The sequence below is a fragment of the Plecotus auritus genome (assembly GCF_963455305.1).
Source record: "Plecotus auritus genome assembly, chromosome: 4".
Classification (NCBI taxonomy): Eukaryota; Metazoa; Chordata; class Mammalia; order Chiroptera; family Vespertilionidae; genus Plecotus; species Plecotus auritus.
Window position 1 is genome coordinate 107,943,101 of NC_137775.1, and position 19,745 is coordinate 107,962,845.

General features: G+C 47.7%; 1 protein-coding gene across 1 annotated transcript; it reads right to left on the minus strand.

Annotated features, from left to right (window-relative positions):
* Window positions 1–6,693: 6,693 nt before the first annotated feature.
* On the minus strand, window positions 6,694–19,400 carry HTR5A (5-hydroxytryptamine receptor 5A). The gene is made up of 3 exons (XM_080663795.1): window positions 18,236–19,400; window positions 10,108–11,875; window positions 6,694–6,816 (listed from the first exon to the last, which is right to left on the minus strand). The coding sequence occupies exons 1-2, from the start codon at window positions 18,941–18,943 to the stop codon at window positions 11,546–11,548; spliced, it is 1,038 nt and encodes a 345-aa protein (XP_080519921.1). The 5' UTR covers window positions 18,944–19,400; the 3' UTR covers window positions 6,694–6,816; window positions 10,108–11,545.
* Between the last annotated feature and the right edge of the window lie 345 nt (window positions 19,401–19,745).

Genomic DNA, 19,745 nt, shown 5'->3' on the forward strand with positions numbered 1-19,745 from the left:
TGTCTGAGGACTGGGGCAGCAGGACCCCCTGAGGTTCCTAAGATCTTCAAGCATGGAGGAGGAGCCTCAAGTGCTGTCCTGAGACCCCCTCAGAGGGGCCTGGTATCGGGCAGTGAGACCCATGGGAACGGCGGGGCGGGGTGGGGGGGGCTGCCATCCCCTCAGGAGCTGCTGCCCCAGGAGCTCAGGCCTCTGCAGACCTCCACACAGCCTTCGGGCGCTGGCATCTCTTAGAGGCAGTGGAAACCAGCTAGCGGGACCCACCGCGCTCCTGGAATCACCTGTGTGCCTGGTGGGGCGCAGGTGTGGCAATGCGGGCAGGCTCAGCAAGGCCCGTCCCGCTGGTCCGCAGCCTCTCGAGTCCCTGCAGGCAGTGCCTGCTGGATGGGCCTGGCGGAGCTGGGGGAGCAGAGCTCAGCCTGCAGTCCCGGGGGCTCCCCAAGCAGAGAGCAGCGTCCTCCACCAGCAGCGCGCCTGCGTCATTTGGAGAAGCCGGTCGCCAGCCCCAGCCGCAGGAGGATCTCTAGCCCAAGGACTCCTGGAAGACAGAAGTCAGCCGGGGCACTTGGGTGAAGGTGAGTTGGCTTATGGTTAGCGGGACAGACACTGGTCTCAAGTAGTTCCCTCCTGGGCCCTGGTGGGCAAGGCATTTCCCTGACGGCCCTTCAGGAGTGAACTGAGGGCGGGGAGTCAGCAGTGAGAGACCCTCCCCAGAGCAGTGCTATCCGCCAGCGCTCCACCTGACAAAGGCGTGCAGCAGCGACCACCTTCTACCTGTGGCATGTTCCTTGCTCACGTCATACCAGAGCCTAGAGTGAACAGGATTCAGAACATTAGGACTGCACCCTAGATACTGTCAGCATTTGCCTGTTGTAACACTTCTCACTTAGGCAGGAACAACTTCTGTATTGAAAGGGAAGTAAAGGAATTAATTCCACTTCCTCCGCCTCGCAGACAGTGCTTGGCTTATACATGTGTGTTTTCAGTGACACCTGGGAGGTGCTGGGTACATATTGAATAATAACAACAACAAACATATTTGCTTAGGAAAATATAAATAATAACCTCAGTCGGAGATTGAAGTTAATCCTATCTAATAAAGAAGGAATATGCTAATTGACCATCACTCCGTCACAAAGATGGCTGCACCCACAGCTGAAGCCAAGTTCCCATAAGGAGCCTTAACTAGCAATCAGCAGGGACCTGAGGCTATGCCCTCCCCTGCCCCCGTGGGGCTTGACAAGGGACCTCAGGCCACGCCTCCCGCCCTGGCATCAGGCTGGGGGACCTCAGGCCGTGCCGCCTACCAGGTAGGGCTTGACAGGGGACTTCAGGCTGTGCCCCCCACCCCGGCACCAGGCCTAGGGACTTCAGACCGCACCCCCGCCCAGCGGGGCTTGACAGGGGGCCTCAGGCCATGCCCCTGCCCAGCGGGGCTTGATGGGGGACCCCAAGGTGCACTTCCCATCCTGGTGCTGGGCCAGGCTGGGTTACCTCAGGCCGTGCCCCCCACTAGGTGGGGCTTGACAGGGGACCTCAGGCCGTGCTCCCCACCCAGCGGAGCTTGATGGGGGACCTAAAGGTGCACCCCCAGTGCTGGGTCAGGGGAACTCAGGCCGTGTCCCCCGCCCAGCGGGGCTTGACGGGGGACCTGAGGCTTCACCCCGCTGCCGGTGGGGCTTGACGGGGGACCTGAGGCTGTCCCCTCCTCCCGGTGCCGGGCTGGGGGACATGAGGCTATGCCCCCCAACCTGGTGAGGCTTGATGGGGGACCTCAGGCCATGCCCCCCACCCAGTGGGGCTTGACAGGGGATCTCAGGCCATGTCCCCCACCTGGTGGGGCTTGATGGGGGACCTCAAAGCATGCCCCTGCCCCGGTCTGGGCTGGGGGACCTCAGGCCATGCCCCACGTCCTGGCGCCGGGCCAGGGGACCTGAGGCTATGTCCCCTGCCTGGCGGGGCTTGACAAGGGTGGGACTGGCCAGGTCTAGATCTAGCTCATTTGGGGGGGGGGGGGCAACCGGGTCTGGGTCTCACGCGATTTTGAGGCGCATGTGGGTGGGGGGGGACTTGACTCTGGGTCCCATGGTGCGCCCCAGACTCTGACAGGAGGAAGGTTTTCATATACATTTTACTAATTTTCTTTCATCTCTGACACTTCTATTATAGAGAAAGGGCAAATAGCAATATTAAATTATTTCCTCTAATCCCTTTTTAATGTGCACGAATCTCGTGCACCGGGCCACTAGTATTAGAATAACAGCCTCTCCACTGAGGCGCATGGAACCCCAGGGGAGGGCCAAGGGGCATTTGAAACCACCAGACCAATGGGGGGCATCTTCACATCACTGAAGTTCGCAGGAAGTAAATCTTCTGTGAACTGTAATACGCAGGAGAGCCGGTGCAATAACAATGTCTGTGGACTTGCAGAGAGAATAGACTGGTAAGTTTCCCCTTGTTCTGACGTCATCTCCTTGTGGCCCCACACCGGCTTTGTTCTCTGCAGCACTGAGTGAAGTTTTGGAAGCACCGCCCTGGTTATAAACACCGGGACATGGTGGTTTTCGGTGGTCTTGTTGGTTCCTGCTGATAGTTGGGGAGCTAACTCAATCGCGAACAGTCTGTATTTTAAAAAACTGATAGGTGTATGACTTCAAGTGACAGAAAGAAGCAAAATCTAAGGGTGTTTCCAAAGAAATGCTTGATTGAATCTGCTTCCTGAGATAAGCTGTCCGTACATGGTTAGCATCATCAGCCACGAACTCACACAGCTGTATCATGTCCTTTCCCGCTCACGTTCTTCAAATAAAGCTCATCTTTGCAGTAAATGCAAGACTAAGACCGCAAATTAACAGTTTTCCTGTTTGACATCTTAATTTCTATAATTTATTTCTAGTAAAGAATGCATATATATAATTATATGTATTATCATGCTTGTAGGTTATTATAATACCTCATTTTTAAATTCATGCATTCAAGGGATGGGGGTATTGATAGCGCAAGCAGTTCTGTTGCCCAAGATCTTTTAAAAGTTTTCTATAGCCTGGTGGCGTGGCTCAGTGCTTGAGCAACCACCTATGAGCCAGGAGGTCATGGTTTGATTCCTGGTCAGGACATATGCCCAAGTTATGGGCACAATACTCAGTGTGGGACGTGCAGGAGGCAGCCAATCAATGATTCTCTCTCATCATTGATGTTTCTATCTCTTCCTCTTCCTTTCTCTCTGAAATCTATAAAAAAAAGTTTTGTATAATGACCTGGGCTTCATATGAGCATATTAACACAGCTTCATCATGTAACTGTTTCGCCTCAGCAGTTTTACATACGTGTCAATTTGTGAAGGACTAAGGCCACATTTGACCATATTTCTGCCTCTCTCCTCAGTTACCAGTGTTGGCCTCAGTGTAGGACTCACATACCAATAGCAAAATAGTAATTAAAAAATTTACCTGCTATCCCCTTAAAATGCATGTGTTTGGTGAATGTGCCTTCACAGTCCTTGGTTATAAAACTATATTTAAGAAGTCAACAACATTATGACACTTGCTTTCCTCTAAATTCATGATTCCAGGATAAAAGGTCTTAGTTTGGCAACACTTGAATACAAGTCATACAAATGAAACCATAGCAAATAAGCAAGTTTGACAGATTCTGTGAAATGGGTAGATTTTCTGTGTTCATGAACTGTTGCTTCGAAATGGAAGGGAGTATTTGATTTGACTTTTAATTCCTGTTCCAAGTTGGTGGATTGTTGCATTTTAGGATAAACTAGCCAATTAGAACTTTTGCCTTGTCCATAGGTGTGTGTGTGTGTGTGTGTGTGTGTGTGTGTGTGTGTATGTGTTTGCCACAAATAAAACCACAGCCCTGGCCAGTGTGGCTCAGTTGGTTGGAGTGTTGTTAGTGCACAGATTGGTCGTAGATCTGATTCCTGGTCACGGCACATACCTGGGTTTCGGGCTCCATCCCCAGTCAATCTCTGGAAGGCAACTGATCGATGATTCTCACCTCAATGTTTCTCTCTCTGTAAATATTTCTCTCTTTTCCGCATCCAGCTCAGCTAGAGAGCGGTTGGTTCCTGAGTAGGGGCTGCTGGAAATTGAGAAAATGAAAGAAAGAGACAGACACAGAGATAGAAGGAAAAAGCTGGGGCCAGGTGGGACCACTGTCCTCTGACAAGGACAGGGACAGGGACAGTGACTTGGAGCCAATACAGCGTGTTTATTTTATACAGCAAAAAAACAGGAAGTTTTACTAAAAGTCAAGACAAAGGTGATTATGTGCATTCTTGGGTGGGCCCAAGTCATATTCATTCCTGGTGCTTGGCTGGATTTAAATAACAAAACCTACCCCCTGTCACCTGGGCTGAAGGTCAAGCTGACAACACTCCTGCCTTTTGGCAAAGCATGTTTCCAGGATGTGGCTTTGCTGACACCACCAGATTCAGTTGACAATAATTAAAGAAATGCCCATGTGCCTTCCCAGGCGCTCTCTACATCTCACCCTTTTTTAAGCTACTATAATAAAAGTAAAATTTAAACATCAAGAACAAAGCTCTGATATTAAAACAATTGCAAACAATGCCAATGCAAAAAATCAAACTACATAAATGTTATCATTTTAAAACTTGAACGTCAAGAGCAAAACTCTGGCTATTAAAATAACAAAACAATGCCAATGCAACACAGCAATAAGAGAGAAATCAAACTACAGACATGTTAACATTTTTAGCTACTAAATGAAAGTTTCTTTTGCTGCTGGTGTATATTTACTCAGAGTCCTTGGGCTTGGCTGCACAAGACTTTACAGAAGACTGGCAACTAACCAATACTAGCATAACCAGAAACATGGTTGAGGAAGTAGCTTCCACTTCTTGCTTTTCTACTATCTGCTGGGCTTCAGTAGTTAACTTCTTCAGATGACCCCATGTTGGCACCTTGGTCCCTTGCGTAGCCTTCAGTTTTCTTCTTCCGCTTTGCTGTCATCAGGGCAATGCTCAGTCTTTTGAACAAAGGGACAAGGAGCTTCTCTGGGTCCATTGTGGTGATGCACATAACATTATGGCACCCAATTTGGCTGCGCTGCTCCTTCTGGAAAGATACAAAACACAACCTCTTCCCCACATTATTACTGAACCTGATAAAACTCTTGTCTGGTTTATGCATCCTCCCACCGGGCTAACTCAGCAGAGGCTACTGTACGACCTTCTGCATTGTAATTCAAAAAATCTACACTAATAAAAGAGAAAGAGCCCTAACCTGTTTGGCTCAGTGGATAGAGCGTCGGCCTGCGGACTGAAGGGTCCCGGGTTCGATTCCGGTCAAGGGCATGTACCTTGGTTGTGGGCACATCCCCAGTGGCGGGTGTGCAGGAGGCAGCTGATCGATGTTTCTCTCTCATCGATGTTTCTAGCTCTCTATCCCTCTCCCTTCCTCTCTGTAAAGAATCAATAAAATTTATAAAAAAGAAAGAGAGAGAAAGATGCAAATTGACTGTACCTTCACGACACCCACCAGCCAATCAGGAGTGAGTATGCAAATTAGCCCAACAAAGATGGCGGGTTAATTTGCGTACACAGGCACCAAGCTGCTGGGGGTGGACACAGGTGTTTTGCACCGCCCCAGCCGCTCTGGGCCTCTGGGCAGCGTGGGAAGGTGGAAAGGCAGCTCCAGCTGGAGTGAAGGCAGTGCCAGCAGCCAGGGGAAGGAAGGCCCATTCTTGCACGAATCTTCGTGCATCGGGCCTCTAGTTTAAAGTAAAAAGAGCATGACTGAGTTTTTTTTGAGGTGACACATAACATCCGTCTCCCCCTTTTTGTTTTAGTAATTGCATTTTAAGAGTACAATTGGCACTTTCCACTATTGAGTGACATCCATTTGCCAGATTTGATTAGGTTTAAGTCCTCGGGGATTTACCCCTAATGCTGGCACAGGGAGGTGGATAACACACTGAGGGCATTGCTTGACACTTGGCAAGCCTGCTCTTGGGAAATATGGAGTTCCTTGCGCAAGGCAGAGGCATTTTGATGATGCAGGGCATGCGAGGCCTGTGCCATGGGCAATGGAGTGACCTCCTCTACTGAGGCAACGAGGCGATCTACTTCCTCATTACCTGCAGCCAAGGGACCCTGAAGGCCAGAATGGGATCTAATATGGCCAATAAAACATGGAAATTGTCGTGTTCAAACAACATTTTGAAGGCTGAAAAATAAATGGAAGAGTTCCTCCGAATTAGTGTGCCCTATAGTAGCTGTTTCAATAATTTTGGCCATACTTATCACATAAGCACTATCACTATAGGTTGATGGGCTCCGTAGCAAAATCTGTCAAGGCATAAATAAGAGCTTGTATTTCTACTAGTTGTTCTGAAATATAAGGGGTTTGAAGGATCTTTGCTCCCCTGCTGCAGTAGATCCAGCCTTTCCAGAACTGGATCCATCTGTAAAAATGGTTAATACTTGAGGTATAACATCTCTTTTAATGTGGCAGCTAATACCATTCCCTGTGTTAGAAATAAGGCAAGCCCCCCCAAGTCAGGGGTCCTGGTAGAACACAAAACATACTCAGGAGCCAGGCAGCAAGGCAAACATCTTTACTTCTATGCAGAAGGGTTCACACACATGGTCTGGAAGCGCATGCACACCAACCTTCTTTGCTCTTGGTTGGAGCTCAGGTGCACAGTCTTTCATGATTGGCTAATTCAAATGGAGGGGTTGGCCTTTGCTGTTTCAAGATGGCAGCCCCCAAGGGAGCTGCAAGCCATGCAGCCAACATGGAGGCTGCGAAGTCACACAGTCCAAAATGGCGGCTGTCTAAACTGTTAGACAGAAAAGATGACTTGTTTATTCTCACACCTGAAAGTAGGCTGGTGTTTTTATGAACATTCATTTAATTTAATTAGCCAATTTAAATCAATCTGAAATAAGGTTTATTTTTAACTTTACTTGTCCTAGGTTATGGACAGTAAATGACATTAATTAAATTTCTGCTATTAGTCTTTGAGTAACTTTACATAAGCTTAGTCAGGGAGGCAAAAACACAAATTACTTTTCTTCTCAAGGCCTAACATATAGATTTTTAATTATAGTTTTCTAGACATTTGAAGGAAATCTCATTTCACTTCCTTCCAGAATAATTTTCAGGCCAGCTTTTAGAGTTTTTCTTAAGAGTTTTTGTCTTTCTTTTTTACACCAAGCAATAAATATAACAAACGTGGTTGCTTTTTTGATACTGGCCAATATTGCCAAGCCATGTAGTCACATTAAACGACTTCCCTTGTAATCATGGTGACTACTAGTAAGGATCAGATTTAGTATTTTAACAACATCTTTAGTTTACCCTGTAAATATTAGCAAAAGAAATTTCAAAATTTTTAAATTTCTCTTTTTTATTAAGCTTAGAATTATATTTTTAAAGAATATCCCCTTAGGCTTATTTGCATATATAGAGGGATCATGGTAGTGCCAGTAACTTTAAGAGGGCTTTATTAGAATTTAATTGTTTATAAAAATATTGTCTTTTCATTTAGCTGAAATTATATGAAACCTTGATTATAATTTAAAAAGCTAATTTATAAAGTAATTAAAGTAGGTATCTTTATTAAAAAGGCAAAGCAAGGAAATTTAGTAAACTTATACATCTGATTCACAAGGCACAAATGCTGCCTCACCTCCAGCCTATTTAAAATGCAGGTGGCTAGAGGCTTTTGTTATTAAAATTCCATCTTAAAATTCTGCTGTTGGATTTTAAGAAATATTTAAGCTACTTTATTTTGCCCTCCTTAGAGGCCAAAACCTGCATAACATTTAAAATATATGTATATAAGTAAAATATAGTTATTAAATTTTATTTGATAAAGCTTTCCATGTGATCTCAAGTATACTAGATCAGCTAAATTTGAAATATTTCCTTCAAGAAGAGAGAACAAACTCTTTGAATCACTCCGGGCCCTTGGAGTTTTCCAAGAATCATCTCTCAGTTAAAGCCTTGAAATTTAACTTGGAAAGACCATCAAATATATATATATATATATATATATATATATATATATATATATGATTTAAAGATTATATATTTTCTATAATTATATTAAAGGATATCAATTAAATTTAAACCAGTTTTTGTATTAAAAAATTCAGTTGGGATCACAGAATTAATCCTCCTTTTTTAATTAAACCAACAAGTAACATGTTTTGAATTCCTAATTATTTCAGAGAAAACACAAAAATTATTTTCTCAAAAATAAATTTCTATACTTTAGGCATTTAGTTACCACAACTAGATAATTTCTCCTGATTTAATTTGAACTTTAAACTTTTAGAGCTTCAAATTTTAGGTAGCAAGATAAATACTTAGCATTTCTCAAATTAATAATACTTTTATATTTTTAAGGATACATTTCAAATAAAATTCAAGGCATATTCAATTAATAGATTAAATTCTATCCTCTAGATTTCATACAAGGCATACTCAGATTAATATTTCAGTATTATGTCACTTCAAAATATTTAGATATAAGTTTTTATCATTTGATTTAGTAAACTTTAAAGCTTTTAAGTTTCCAGCAGCTCTGGAAAACCACATTTGAGGCTGGCAAAACATGCTTGGCCTAGCAGCTTGACTTTTAAATGACCATAATTCTTTCTGCTGGGGGAAGTTAAGCAGCAAACCTGTAGGTATTCAAATGCAAAATTGTCACATTCCTTCCTTAAAAATTGCTGGAAACTTTGGCCTACCTTCTTAATTAACAAAGGGCGTAGCCAGTTTTTACTTGGGCTACTTAGATTTTTATAATTAATATGTTATTTATCTATGTTTTAACAATTTTTGAGATTCAAATCCAATTATAATTATTTTAAGGCATTTTCTTTGGCAAATTTTTGCAACAGAGACAATTTACTGATTTTCTTGGAGGCCTTAAAGTTAACTTTTGAACACGATTCATTAGCATTTTAAAAACTACTCTTTATTATTGAAATACCAATCTTGTTGTTAGAACCAGCCTGTATTTTTTCCTGGGCCAAATCCACCATCTTTTTGAGGGAAAAATACCAGTCTTTGAGGTTTTATCCTGTACCATCACAAAGAGTTAAGCTTAGCTCAAAAACTCTATCTAAATGTCCAAAAATCAGACAGTTGTGCACATTTGTTTTAAGCTAGCTTTTTTTCTCTTTACACATGCACAGAAATCCCAAACACATTTCTAAATTTTGTAAAACTTTTAAGTCACTAGCCAGAATAAAGCATGGTGAAGATGAGACCTTTTAAAATGGTTTCTCCGGGAGTGGACGTCCACACAGAATCGTCACGTGTCCCCCTTCCCCCCACATCCTTCTTGCTTTGGGGGGAAATTCAGTAATGGTCTGGCATCTACTGTTTTATTTTTATTTTTTAAAATTTTAATTGTTTTTTAATTTTTTTTCAGGGAAAGAAAAAGATTTTTTAAGATAAAGAATTATTGGCAGTTGTTGAGAAATTCCTTTAATCCTTTCTACTTGGTTCAGCCCAATACAAGTAGTTTGAGCCTCCAACAAAATGAAATATGAAGTCGCTTTCACTTTCAGCCGAGCGCCTGCATCCAGACATAAAAAACCTTTCTTATCATCTGAGTTATCCTGCTCACAGTGACGCTTGTCCTGCTCTGCCTCAAACTCTAGCTCCTGCTCATAATTACGAGGTAAACCTTTATCAGGTGGGCTCTTGACTGCGGTCACAGGAGGGGCAGGCAGAGGTGGAGGAAGCACAGAAGGGGGAAGTGGTATTTTTAGAGATTCGCACCCCTCCACTGTAGGCTGTAAAGCCGTGGCTACACCCTGCTTAGACATTCTTAAACTCTCCTGTGCTGGATCAAGGCAATCATGAAGTAATGTAGGAATAGGAATCTTCTCTGGACCTTCTGCTGTGTATTGGTCATGAAACTGCTTTCCGACCTTTTCCTACATTTCATTAACAAAACTTAAGAAATCAAGAATCTGACTACGCTTAACAGAGCATCCTTGAGCTTTGAGCATAGTTTTAAGCATTTGAGAGTAGAGATCTCTTTCCTGAGACCCTGAATTACCCATGTTTTACACCCAGCTAATACAACTTAAAACAATCCGATCCTTACCTTACTTCTTTAATTTGTTGTGCAGCCCACTTCTTGGAGTGACCCCCTCGCCTGACTTTTAAGAGTACTCAATCCCTGGATTGGGCGCCAGATGTAAATATTTCTCTCTTTTCGGCATCCAGCACGGCTAGAGGGTGGTCCAGTTCCTGAGTAGGGGCGGCTAGGGGTTGAGAAAATGAAAGAAAGAGACAGACACAGAGATAGAAGGAAAAAACTGGGGCCAGGTGGGACCACTGTCCTCTGACAAGGACAGAGACAGGGACAGTGACCTGGAGCCAATACAGCGTGTTTATTTTATACAGCAAAAAACAGGAAGTTTTACTAAAAGTCAAGACAAAGGAGATTATGTGCATTCTTGGTTGGGTCCAAGTCATATTCATTCCTGGTGCTTGGCTGGATTTAAATAACAAAACCCACCCCCTGGCACCTGGACTGAAGCGTGTTTCCAGGATGTGGCTTTGCCGACACCACTGGATTCAGCTGACAATAATTAAAGAAATGCCCATGTGCCTTCCCAGGTGCTCTCTACATCTCTCCTTCTCTCTCTCTAGCCTTTTTCCTTCTCTCTCTAAAATCAATGAAAACAGCCCTGGCTGGTTTGGCTCAGTGGATAGAGTGTCGGCCTGCCGACTAAAGGGTCCCGGGTTCAATTCTGGTCAGGGGCACATGCCCGGGTTGCGGGCTCCATCCCCAGTGGTGGGCTTGCAGAAGGCAGCCAATCAATGATTCTCTCTCATCATTGATGTTTCTATCTCTCTCTCCCTCTCCCTTCCTCTCTGAAATCAATAAAAATATATATTAAAAAATAAAATAAAATAAAATCAATGAAAACATATCCTCGGGTGAGGATTAACAAAAATGAAACCAAGGAGGCAATACTCACTGGTCTTGCAGACACAACTATGGGCTTTATTATGTTTAGAGGCAATATTTTGCGGTCAAATATTGGGGCACACACAATAAATATTAGGGTGTACCATCAGGACCATAGAAAGAAAAATTGAAATAGGGACTATTTCACACTTGGAGTGATGGTTCCTACCCCGCATGTCCCCATGATAACTCATTTTCAAGTTCATTCTCAACCTCCCCATGCTACTTCATTTCCTCCTTGCAGGTGCCATGTTTGCCTTCTCAGGCACAAGGATGGTGGCCATGCTGGGTTGGGAGAGGAACGGGCACTTGGTGGACAAAGGCAGTAGCTATTAGGTGCAGAATGAGAAAGAGCAGGTCAATGAGATAAAGAAGGTCACCACAATGGCCCGGCCTGGGAGGCCGCCTTCCTGGCTGGGATGGAGAAGGGGACTTTGAAGGGCTCCAGGAGAACGGAAGGACTGGTCATGGCTGTGTGCTGCTGGCTGGGGATGGGGACGCAGGCAACATGGAATATTTCACTGAGTTATGGAATTAGCCCTTTTTTAATCCCAGGTCCTAGGACTCAGTGTTGCCTACTGAAGAAACTCTTGACGGCGTTGTTGTAGCTCTTGTTGAAAGCTGTGTAGATCAGGGGGTTGAAGAAGGAGTTGGAGTAGCCGAGCCAAAGAAAGACGCTCTTCCAGAGGGCAGGGAGGTCGCAGGCGCAGAGGGGGCTGACGAGCTCCATGGTGAAGAAGGGGGTCCAGCAGATCGCGAACACCCCGATGAGAATGCCCACCATCACAGCGGCTTTCTGCTCCTTCTGCTCCCTCCACGTGTCCCCTTCGGCCTGGAAGGTGACGGTGCTGTGGCAGGTGGTGAACAGCGTCTGGGGCTCCTGAGCAGGGACCCTCTGGAAAAGGTAAGCAGAAGCTTGGTGAAAGGCCAGCAAGTCCCTGTCCCTCTAAACTTCCCAGGGGAGTTGCCTGGATTACAGTCCAGCGCACTGTTTATATGGGCGTTATTGTACCTACCACCATCCCACGATTACAGAACAAAGGCCCGCCAGCCTGCAACTTCAGGCGTCTAACAGGGAAACAAGCACATTAACTTGTAATAAGTTCAAAAAACAAAATCCAAACAGAAGACATTTATTTTAAAAAGATTGATTACAGCAGATGGTGAAAGAAGATAATGAAGGACCAATTTGTGGCTACAGAGTAAATTTTAAAAGGCTTGAGGAAAAGTCAATTTTATTTAATAGAAAACTTGAAGCAGAGAAAATCTTGAACAATCCTACACCATCGTGCAGCTGATATTTGCAAATCACTATGGGAAGACTACTTTCTTAGTTTCTGCAACACACCTATGGGTTCAGGAGGCGGGTTCTGCTTCCTCACAGACAGTACCACTGTTCTGAGACATGACCACATTAGCTAATCGGTACACAAGGATACTTACATTGTGTACACTGAGTGGCCAGATTATTATGATCTCTGAACGCATAATAATCTGGCCACTCAGTATATATCCTATATAATAAAAGGCTAATATGAAAATTGTCCCCTCGACCAGGAGTTCGACCAGCAGGCAGGCCAACCAACTGTCCATGTCCCCTCCCCCTGACCAGGCTGGCTGGACCCCACCCATCCACGAATTCATGCACCAGGCCTCTAATATATATATACTAGAGGCACGGTGCATGACATTCGTTCATGGGGTTGCGGGGGAGGGTGTGTGTCCCTCAGCCAATCCTGCACCCTCTCCAATCTGGGACCCCTGGAGGGATGTCCGACTGCCTGTTTAGGCCTGATCCTGGTAGGGCCTAAACAGGCAGTCGGACATCCCTCTCACAATCCAGGACTGCTGGCTCCCAACTGCTCGCCTTCCTGCCTTCCTGATTGCCCCTAACCACTCCTGCCTGTCAGCCTGATCACCCCCTAACCACTCCCCTGCCAGCCTGATTGATGCCTAACTGCTCCCCTGCCAGCCCAATTGCCCCTAACTGCCCTCCCCTGCAGGCCTCTAGTTTGTGTGTGTGTGTGTGTGTGTGTGTGTGTGTGTGTGTGTGTGTATACAAATTGTTTTCAGGGAGGAAGGGAGAGAGAGATAGAAACATCAATGATGAGAGAGAATCATTGATCGGCTGCCTCCTGCATGCCTCCTACTGGGGATCAAGCCCACAACTCTGGCATGAGCCCTTAACCAGAATAGATCCTGGGACCCTTCAGTCCACAGGCCGATGCTCTATCCACTGAGCCAAATTGGCTGAGGCATGAATCTGCCTTTTTGTACAAATATGACCATTCTTGGCCATACTCAAGGTGGATTAACTTGACCATGTGACACCTATCAAAGAACTGCCTGCTGAAGCCTGCGCCATAACACCCAGCCATCGAGGCTTCGCCTTCTTGCCTCAGCGAATGACAGTCCTCAGTTCAATTAGTCAACACATCCTCAGTACCTATATTAATATTTTAAATTGTATGTTGCCATACATGGTGCTAACAGAACCACCAGCATTTTCTGCTAGCCGGTTCATTGTGAATCGTCACACCGTCCTTCTCCTATTGTTCCTTCACCAGTCGAAGAGCATGTGACTTACTGTATAATCCTTAGCCTGTGGGGGAGGGGGGGGAGGGAAATATCATGATTGTGTCTCTGTAATTGAAGAAGTGTCTCTGCCCCAAACAGAACATTGATACCCTGGTACCAAATCCTACCTTACTATGGTTTGTTGTATTATGTTAAAAGCAAAAGGGATAATACAAAATTGGATATATCATTTGTCCAATCTCTCTGATAAAATCCAATTTAAAATATACAGTATATTTATTTACTAGAGGTCTGGTGCACAAAATTCGTGCACTCGCGGTGTGGGGGTCCCTCAACCCGGCCTAAACCCTCTCACAGTGCAGGAGCCCTCAGGGGATGTCTGACTGCCAGCTTAGGCCCTCTTTCTGTGGGGAGTGGGCCTAAGCCGTCAATCAGACATCCTTAACACTGCTGCAGAGGTGGGAGAGACTCCTGCCACCACTGCTGTGCTCACCAGCTGTGAGCCCGGCTTCTGGCTGAGCAGTGCTCCCACTGTGGGATCAGGCCAAAACTGGTTCTCCGATATCCCCTGAGGGGTCCCAGATTGCAATAGGGAGCAGGCCAGGCTGAGGGAACCCACCGGTGCATGATCAGGGCCAGGGAGAGACCACGGAAGAGCTCCAGGGCGTGTCTGGCCCATCTCTCTCAGTCCCGATCAGCCGGACCCCAGCAGCAAGCTAACCTACCAGTCAGAGTGTCTGCCCCTTGGTGGTCAGTGCATGTCACAGTGAGCGGTTGAGCAGCCTTAGCATATCATTAGCATATTATGCTTTGATAGGTTGAACAAATGACCGGTCGACCGGACACTTAGCATATTATGCTTTTATTATATAGGATTGATTTCAGAGAGGAAAGGAGAGGGAGAGAGAGAGATAGAAACATCAATGATGAGAGTGAATCATTGATCGGCTGCCTCCTGCACGTCCCCTACTGGCGATCGAGCCTACAACCCGGGCATGTGCCCTTGACTGGAACCAAACCCAGGATGCTTCAGTCCCCAGGATGACGCTCTATCCACTGAGCCAAACCGGCTAGAGCTAAAACCCAATTTTTTTTTTTTTAACAGAAAGCCAGGTTGCTCAATGACTGAACATGTAAAATTGCTAAAATAGAAGACAGGCACAAAAACTAATAATTGGTGTGTTTCAGAACCATTCACTTCTTTAACTTGCTATGGAAATTCGTCGCCAGGTATTCTTTAAACAATGAACAGTGTGTGTATATCACTTGATGCTTTGATGCCTCTGAAATAGTCCTGAGCTGAGGTTCTCCAGAGGAAGTCCAGCACAGAAGCATGGCTGTTGGCCGTTAAGCCAAGAGCCTTGGAATGAGCAGATGACCCATAAAGAGGAGACTGTTATGACAGTACTTGCAGACAGTACCCTGCCATGCCACCCGAGTGGACGCCTCTCTTGTTCTAGTTTCTTTATCCTGTGTTGAAATCAGGCTTTTTTGTATTGTTCCAGAGCTAAGACTCTGTGTTCAGTAGGACCAGGAGCTGGGCCATTCCAAGAACTAACTCCCCAGTGCCCTCAATGGACTCTGTCTCCTTCCAAGAGTGCACAGAGATAAAAGTCTTTCAGGGAAAGGATTCCTGGGGAGAGTGGCCATCCATGAGAGTTAGGTTTCAATTTAAAAGAACAAAGTTTGGGAGTAGATTATGTAGCTTGAGCTCTGGGCATCAGTTTAAAAAGCTTAACCCAAGTGGTCTTGGCGAAAAGATTTTCCTTGGGCCAATCAGGGAGCAGTCTACCCCACAGTTAACACTTCATGCTCCCTCCCTCCATTAACACTACAGATGAGGCAAAACAATCTCTTTGGAAGTAAAAGAAAAGGCAAGCTAGCTGCCTCGGGTGGACAGATGGGTGCAGGGATCTTTGGGACTTGCTTTCTGGATCTGGCCTGGAAACCCTGGTTCAGACCTTGGAATATCCTCTGGGCTCTTCTTATAATACCTGTGGTTTGTCTCAGAGTTGTTCAATGTCTGTTGTCCAGAGCTCAGTGAACTTAAGTGAACTTCCTGCGGAAAGCATCAGAGCTTCAAGTAATGTACGTTTACTGCCCACTGAGGCAGGCATGGCCCTGCCTGGCCCGTGGTTCACAATCACGCAGCTCGAGCTGCTCCCTGAGCGCCAGGTCTCCACAGATGAGACTTCATCTGCAAGGAAACCCCAAAGCAGTGATGAAGATCCAGACAGAGCTTGGGGGTCTCCCTTAAAGCTTTGGCCGAATGAGTATCAAGAGGGGGGGGACTGAGAACTAAGTGTCCCCACAAATTGAGGGCAAGCCTGGGTGCTCTGTAGCCCAGAGCCCATCTGAAACTTACTCTGTTGACCAAGAACAATTCATCTCAAGGACAGTTTTACAAGCCCACCTGTCAGTGGCAGCCCCTCACTTCTGAAAGTCTGGCAACCTCGGAGGCACCCTCCAATCCACTCCCAGTGGAGCAACAGCAAACTAACAGAGCTGCTCACAAGACAATAGACCCCTCATACCTCGGAAGGCCCACCGGGCCTGAGCTCCACTCTTCCCCCCAATGCCATTGGAGATCAGCATGCCGTTCTGCTCTGGGAGGCCATGTCAGACCAGCATGGCTCTCCTGGGCGCAAGTAAGCCATCAATTCAGTGTCCCTGTTTCTGAGCTTCGGGCGTGGTCTCATCACCTGTGACAGGCAAGGCCTATCTCTCTCCTGTTGCCCATCCCCACCTCGGGGTCTGACAGGGGCTGGGCTTTCAGTGTGTGTGTGTGAATAAAGTCAGCAGATAAGAAACAGGAAGATGTGTGTGTTCCCCGGGTGATACAGCTAGTTTGCGGTGGAACTGCATGTGGAAACTGGCGCCCGCTACCCTGGATGGTCATTAACCCCTCACAGGAACGTGAGGACAGAGGCAGCCCCATGTCACAGGCAGAGCCAAGGGATGCATGTCTCAAAGATGTCGGGAGGGAAAGAGAGAAAAGTGAAACCGTGTCAAAAAATAGATGTAAAAGCACAAAGATGTCACGATGCTGTGCTTCTGTTATCTCCAAGGCAGCGAGCGCTCTCGTCCTGCTCAGTGAGCCCTGAGACTGAATTGTAACTGCAGTTCCCTTTTAAAGTGTATTTTGTACTGAATGTAAACCGTCTTTACCAGCAGATGGCAGGAGAGGGTCCATGAAGAAGGGCCTGGAAGGCAGCCTCTTTTCCTGACCCGGGAGCTGGGGCGGAAGCTGGCACACGTGAGCCCCAGGTACGTGGGTAGCACTCTTGTTCATTTGGAAATCTAATAGATCAGATCTGGCGCTGCGGGCATGTTGGGCTGTGGAAGCCTTTGCTGTGGGCGCTGTCCCGGACCTTGGACGAAGCTCCAGCCGAGCCCTGCTTCTAGCACCCCCTCCCCAAGACAATCAGAAATGTGTCCCGACATCCCAAATGTCCCTGGGGGAGGGGGGTGCAAAATCATCACCGTTTGAGAACATTGTTCTGGATAAAAGCATAGGTAGCTTCTGACCCCTTTTTCTTCTTTCCCTGAATGTAGTTCTCTCCTTCCTCCCTAACCACCGCTGGTCCCTCTGGGCTCGCCTGACTGGTTAGGGTTAGAATCAGCTCCTGACAGAACTCACAGGAGATGCCTCACTCCTGCACTAGACCGGACTCTTCATGACAAAGACTCCATCTTCATCATTCTCTCACCCCTCCCACCAGCCCAGATGTGCCCAGGGTGCTTAATTGAATGGACCTGTTCTCCCAGAGCCAACCATAGAAAATGGGGCTTTGCACTTGTATATGTTAATTAGGTTCAAAGGATCATCTTTGGCAATGAGTTGGGGTGGGGGAAGAGCAGTCCACAGCCCCTGGATTGGGTCCTCAGATAGTTCCCAAATTTTGAACCACAGAGTCGGATTATTAAGATGTAACAATAAAAACGAGGAAAGAGCCCTCCTGGTGCTGTCACCACTGTCACACATTAAAGCCGCTTGCAGGGGGCTGGCGGGCTGCCTGCCATTGACTTCCTCCTGCAGCTTTGCCAGGAGGCTAACAAGTGGCCCTGAGCTGCACACAGGGTGGGAGGGGTCGTGGGGCCCAGGCTGAGTGGGGCAGTGGAGGCGGATCACAGGCTGGCCCTGAGTCAGATGTAGAAACAGCTTTAATCTTGCAGCAGGATGCCACACTCAGAATCAGGGAGAAACAACAGTTTGCAAAATTAGTTGCTTTAATTTGCAAAGAAAGAAATGGACTGAGTTGAAATACTAATTTGGGTGGCCTGCTGTATGGCCATCTTCCTGCCCAGTCACCTGCCCCTGCCCTCCTGCTTGGACAGCCCCTCTAAGGGCAGGATGCTGCCAGGTGAGCCAGTGTAGCCCCAGGCACTGACTTCTTCTGATGTCCTAAATACTGGAGCCAAATGGGACGCTGTAGAGTTAAGTGGTCCAGACCCTTCATTTTATATGTAAGGAAGTCATCCCCCCAACGTGATAAAGTCATTATCGGCTCTGGGATGCTGAGCATGTCCCAGCAAAGTCGGTCTGCTGCTCTCTTTTGGTCTTCCACCCAGTACCCTCCCTGCCCCGCCTGCCCCCCCCCCCAAAAAAAAACCCACACAAAACAACTAAAAAGTCCCACCATCTACACACCTGAGGGGAGGGGTGCTGGGGATAAAGCCAGAGCAGAGCTGACAGGTTTAAGGGTCTGACACGCACCTGCACAGGCTTCGGCGCAGGATGCACGCTGTTGCTCCTCCGGAAGTCCAGCCGCAGCCGGGCCGCCCTGTAGATCCTGCAGTACACGAAGAGCACCACGCCCAGCGGCAGGAAGAAGGCGCTCAGCGTGGAGACCACGGCATAGGCGGGCTCGCGGCTCACCTGGCAAGCCTCCCTGCGCTTGGAATAGATCTCCCCCCAGCCGAAGAGCAGCGGCGCCAGCGAGATGACCGCGGACAGCGCCCACGTCAGTGCAATCATGAAGTTGGAGACGCGCCGACGCGTGCCCCGCGTGTACGCCAGGTGGCGCGTGATGGACCAGTAGCGGTCCAGCGCGATGGCCATCACACTCCAGATACTAGCTGTGCAGCAGAGAACATCGCACGAGATCCACAGCTGGCACAGCCGTGCGCCCAGGCGCCAGCGGCGACCAGCCAGCTCGTACGCCAGGCTCAGTGGCATGACCAGCGCGGCCACCAGCACATCCGAGATGGCCATGGACACCACCAGATTGTACGGAGCGCGGTGGAAGGTGCGCACATGCGCAATTGTCACCAGTACCAGCGCATTCCAGGCGAACGTCGCTGCCACCAGACAGCCGAGCAAGGTCAGCACAAACGCACCCAGGACCGAGAGGCGGAGCGAACTGGGGCGCTGGTCTTCTGTGCCCAGGCTGAGGTTGGTCGTTAGGTTCCCAGGCAAATCCATCTTGGGTCACAAGACCGGCCCAGGGTGCGTGCAGAGGGCTTTCAAGAGGACATAAGTGGGTCACTACACACAGAGCCCCTCCAGATGTTTGCAGTGTCTGGGCAGTGGCAGGGTTGCTGGGACCTGCTGCCAGCGAGCATCTGTGGCAGATGGCATGGCGGAGAGGAGGCACTGGGCTACACGCGGAGGCAGGTCTGAACCCCTCAGGGGCTAAGGAAGCGGAGCCCAGGAGCCGCGTCTCAGCTCGGCCCGCCTCAGCCGCCACACGCCCGCCCAGGGCTCTCAGCCTTGGCGGAGACAGCAGTCTGGTCACCCGTACCCGAGCATCTCCCAAGCCGGAAAGAAGCTGGTGCGTCAGAGCAGGACTCCTAGGCGCGCTGCCCGTGTGCCCGCCCCTCGCTCCAGGCAGGAGGCTGCAACCTCCACTGCATGCAGGGAAGCCAAGACAGGACCTGGTGCTTTCAGTCACCTGCCTTCCGCTGCCCCTGCCCCACCGGATCTGGGGCTGCAGCTCTGGAGAGGAAATCCCAGCGTGCCCACCCGGACCTGCTTTATCAGACTGGGGATCCAGACTACATAAGAAGTCAGCTGATAAAGCCGCCCCTCCCCATCTCTCACCCCAGCTGCAGTGCTGTCGCTGTCCGTGGTGCTGCCGCCTCTCTGCACCTAGCGCTTTGCCTCATTTGGTGCTGTCTGCGATTCTGTCGCTTTTCCCTGAAACAAATTCCTGAGGTGAGCAAGTGTACCAATGAAGTTTCCTTTAATATATATATTTGTATTGATTTCAGAGAGGAAGGGAAAT

Bases quoted from the DNA above. Each gene is read 5' to 3' on its own strand.
- HTR5A (XM_080663795.1), bottom strand. From the start codon at position 18,943: ATGGATTTGCCTGGGAACCTAACGACCAACCTCAGCCTGGGCACAGAA. The intron at 11,876-18,235 runs GTGCGTGTCAGA...TACCTTTTCCAG, and splicing joins CTGCGCCGAAGCCTGTGCAG to AGGGTCCCTGCTCAGGAGCC.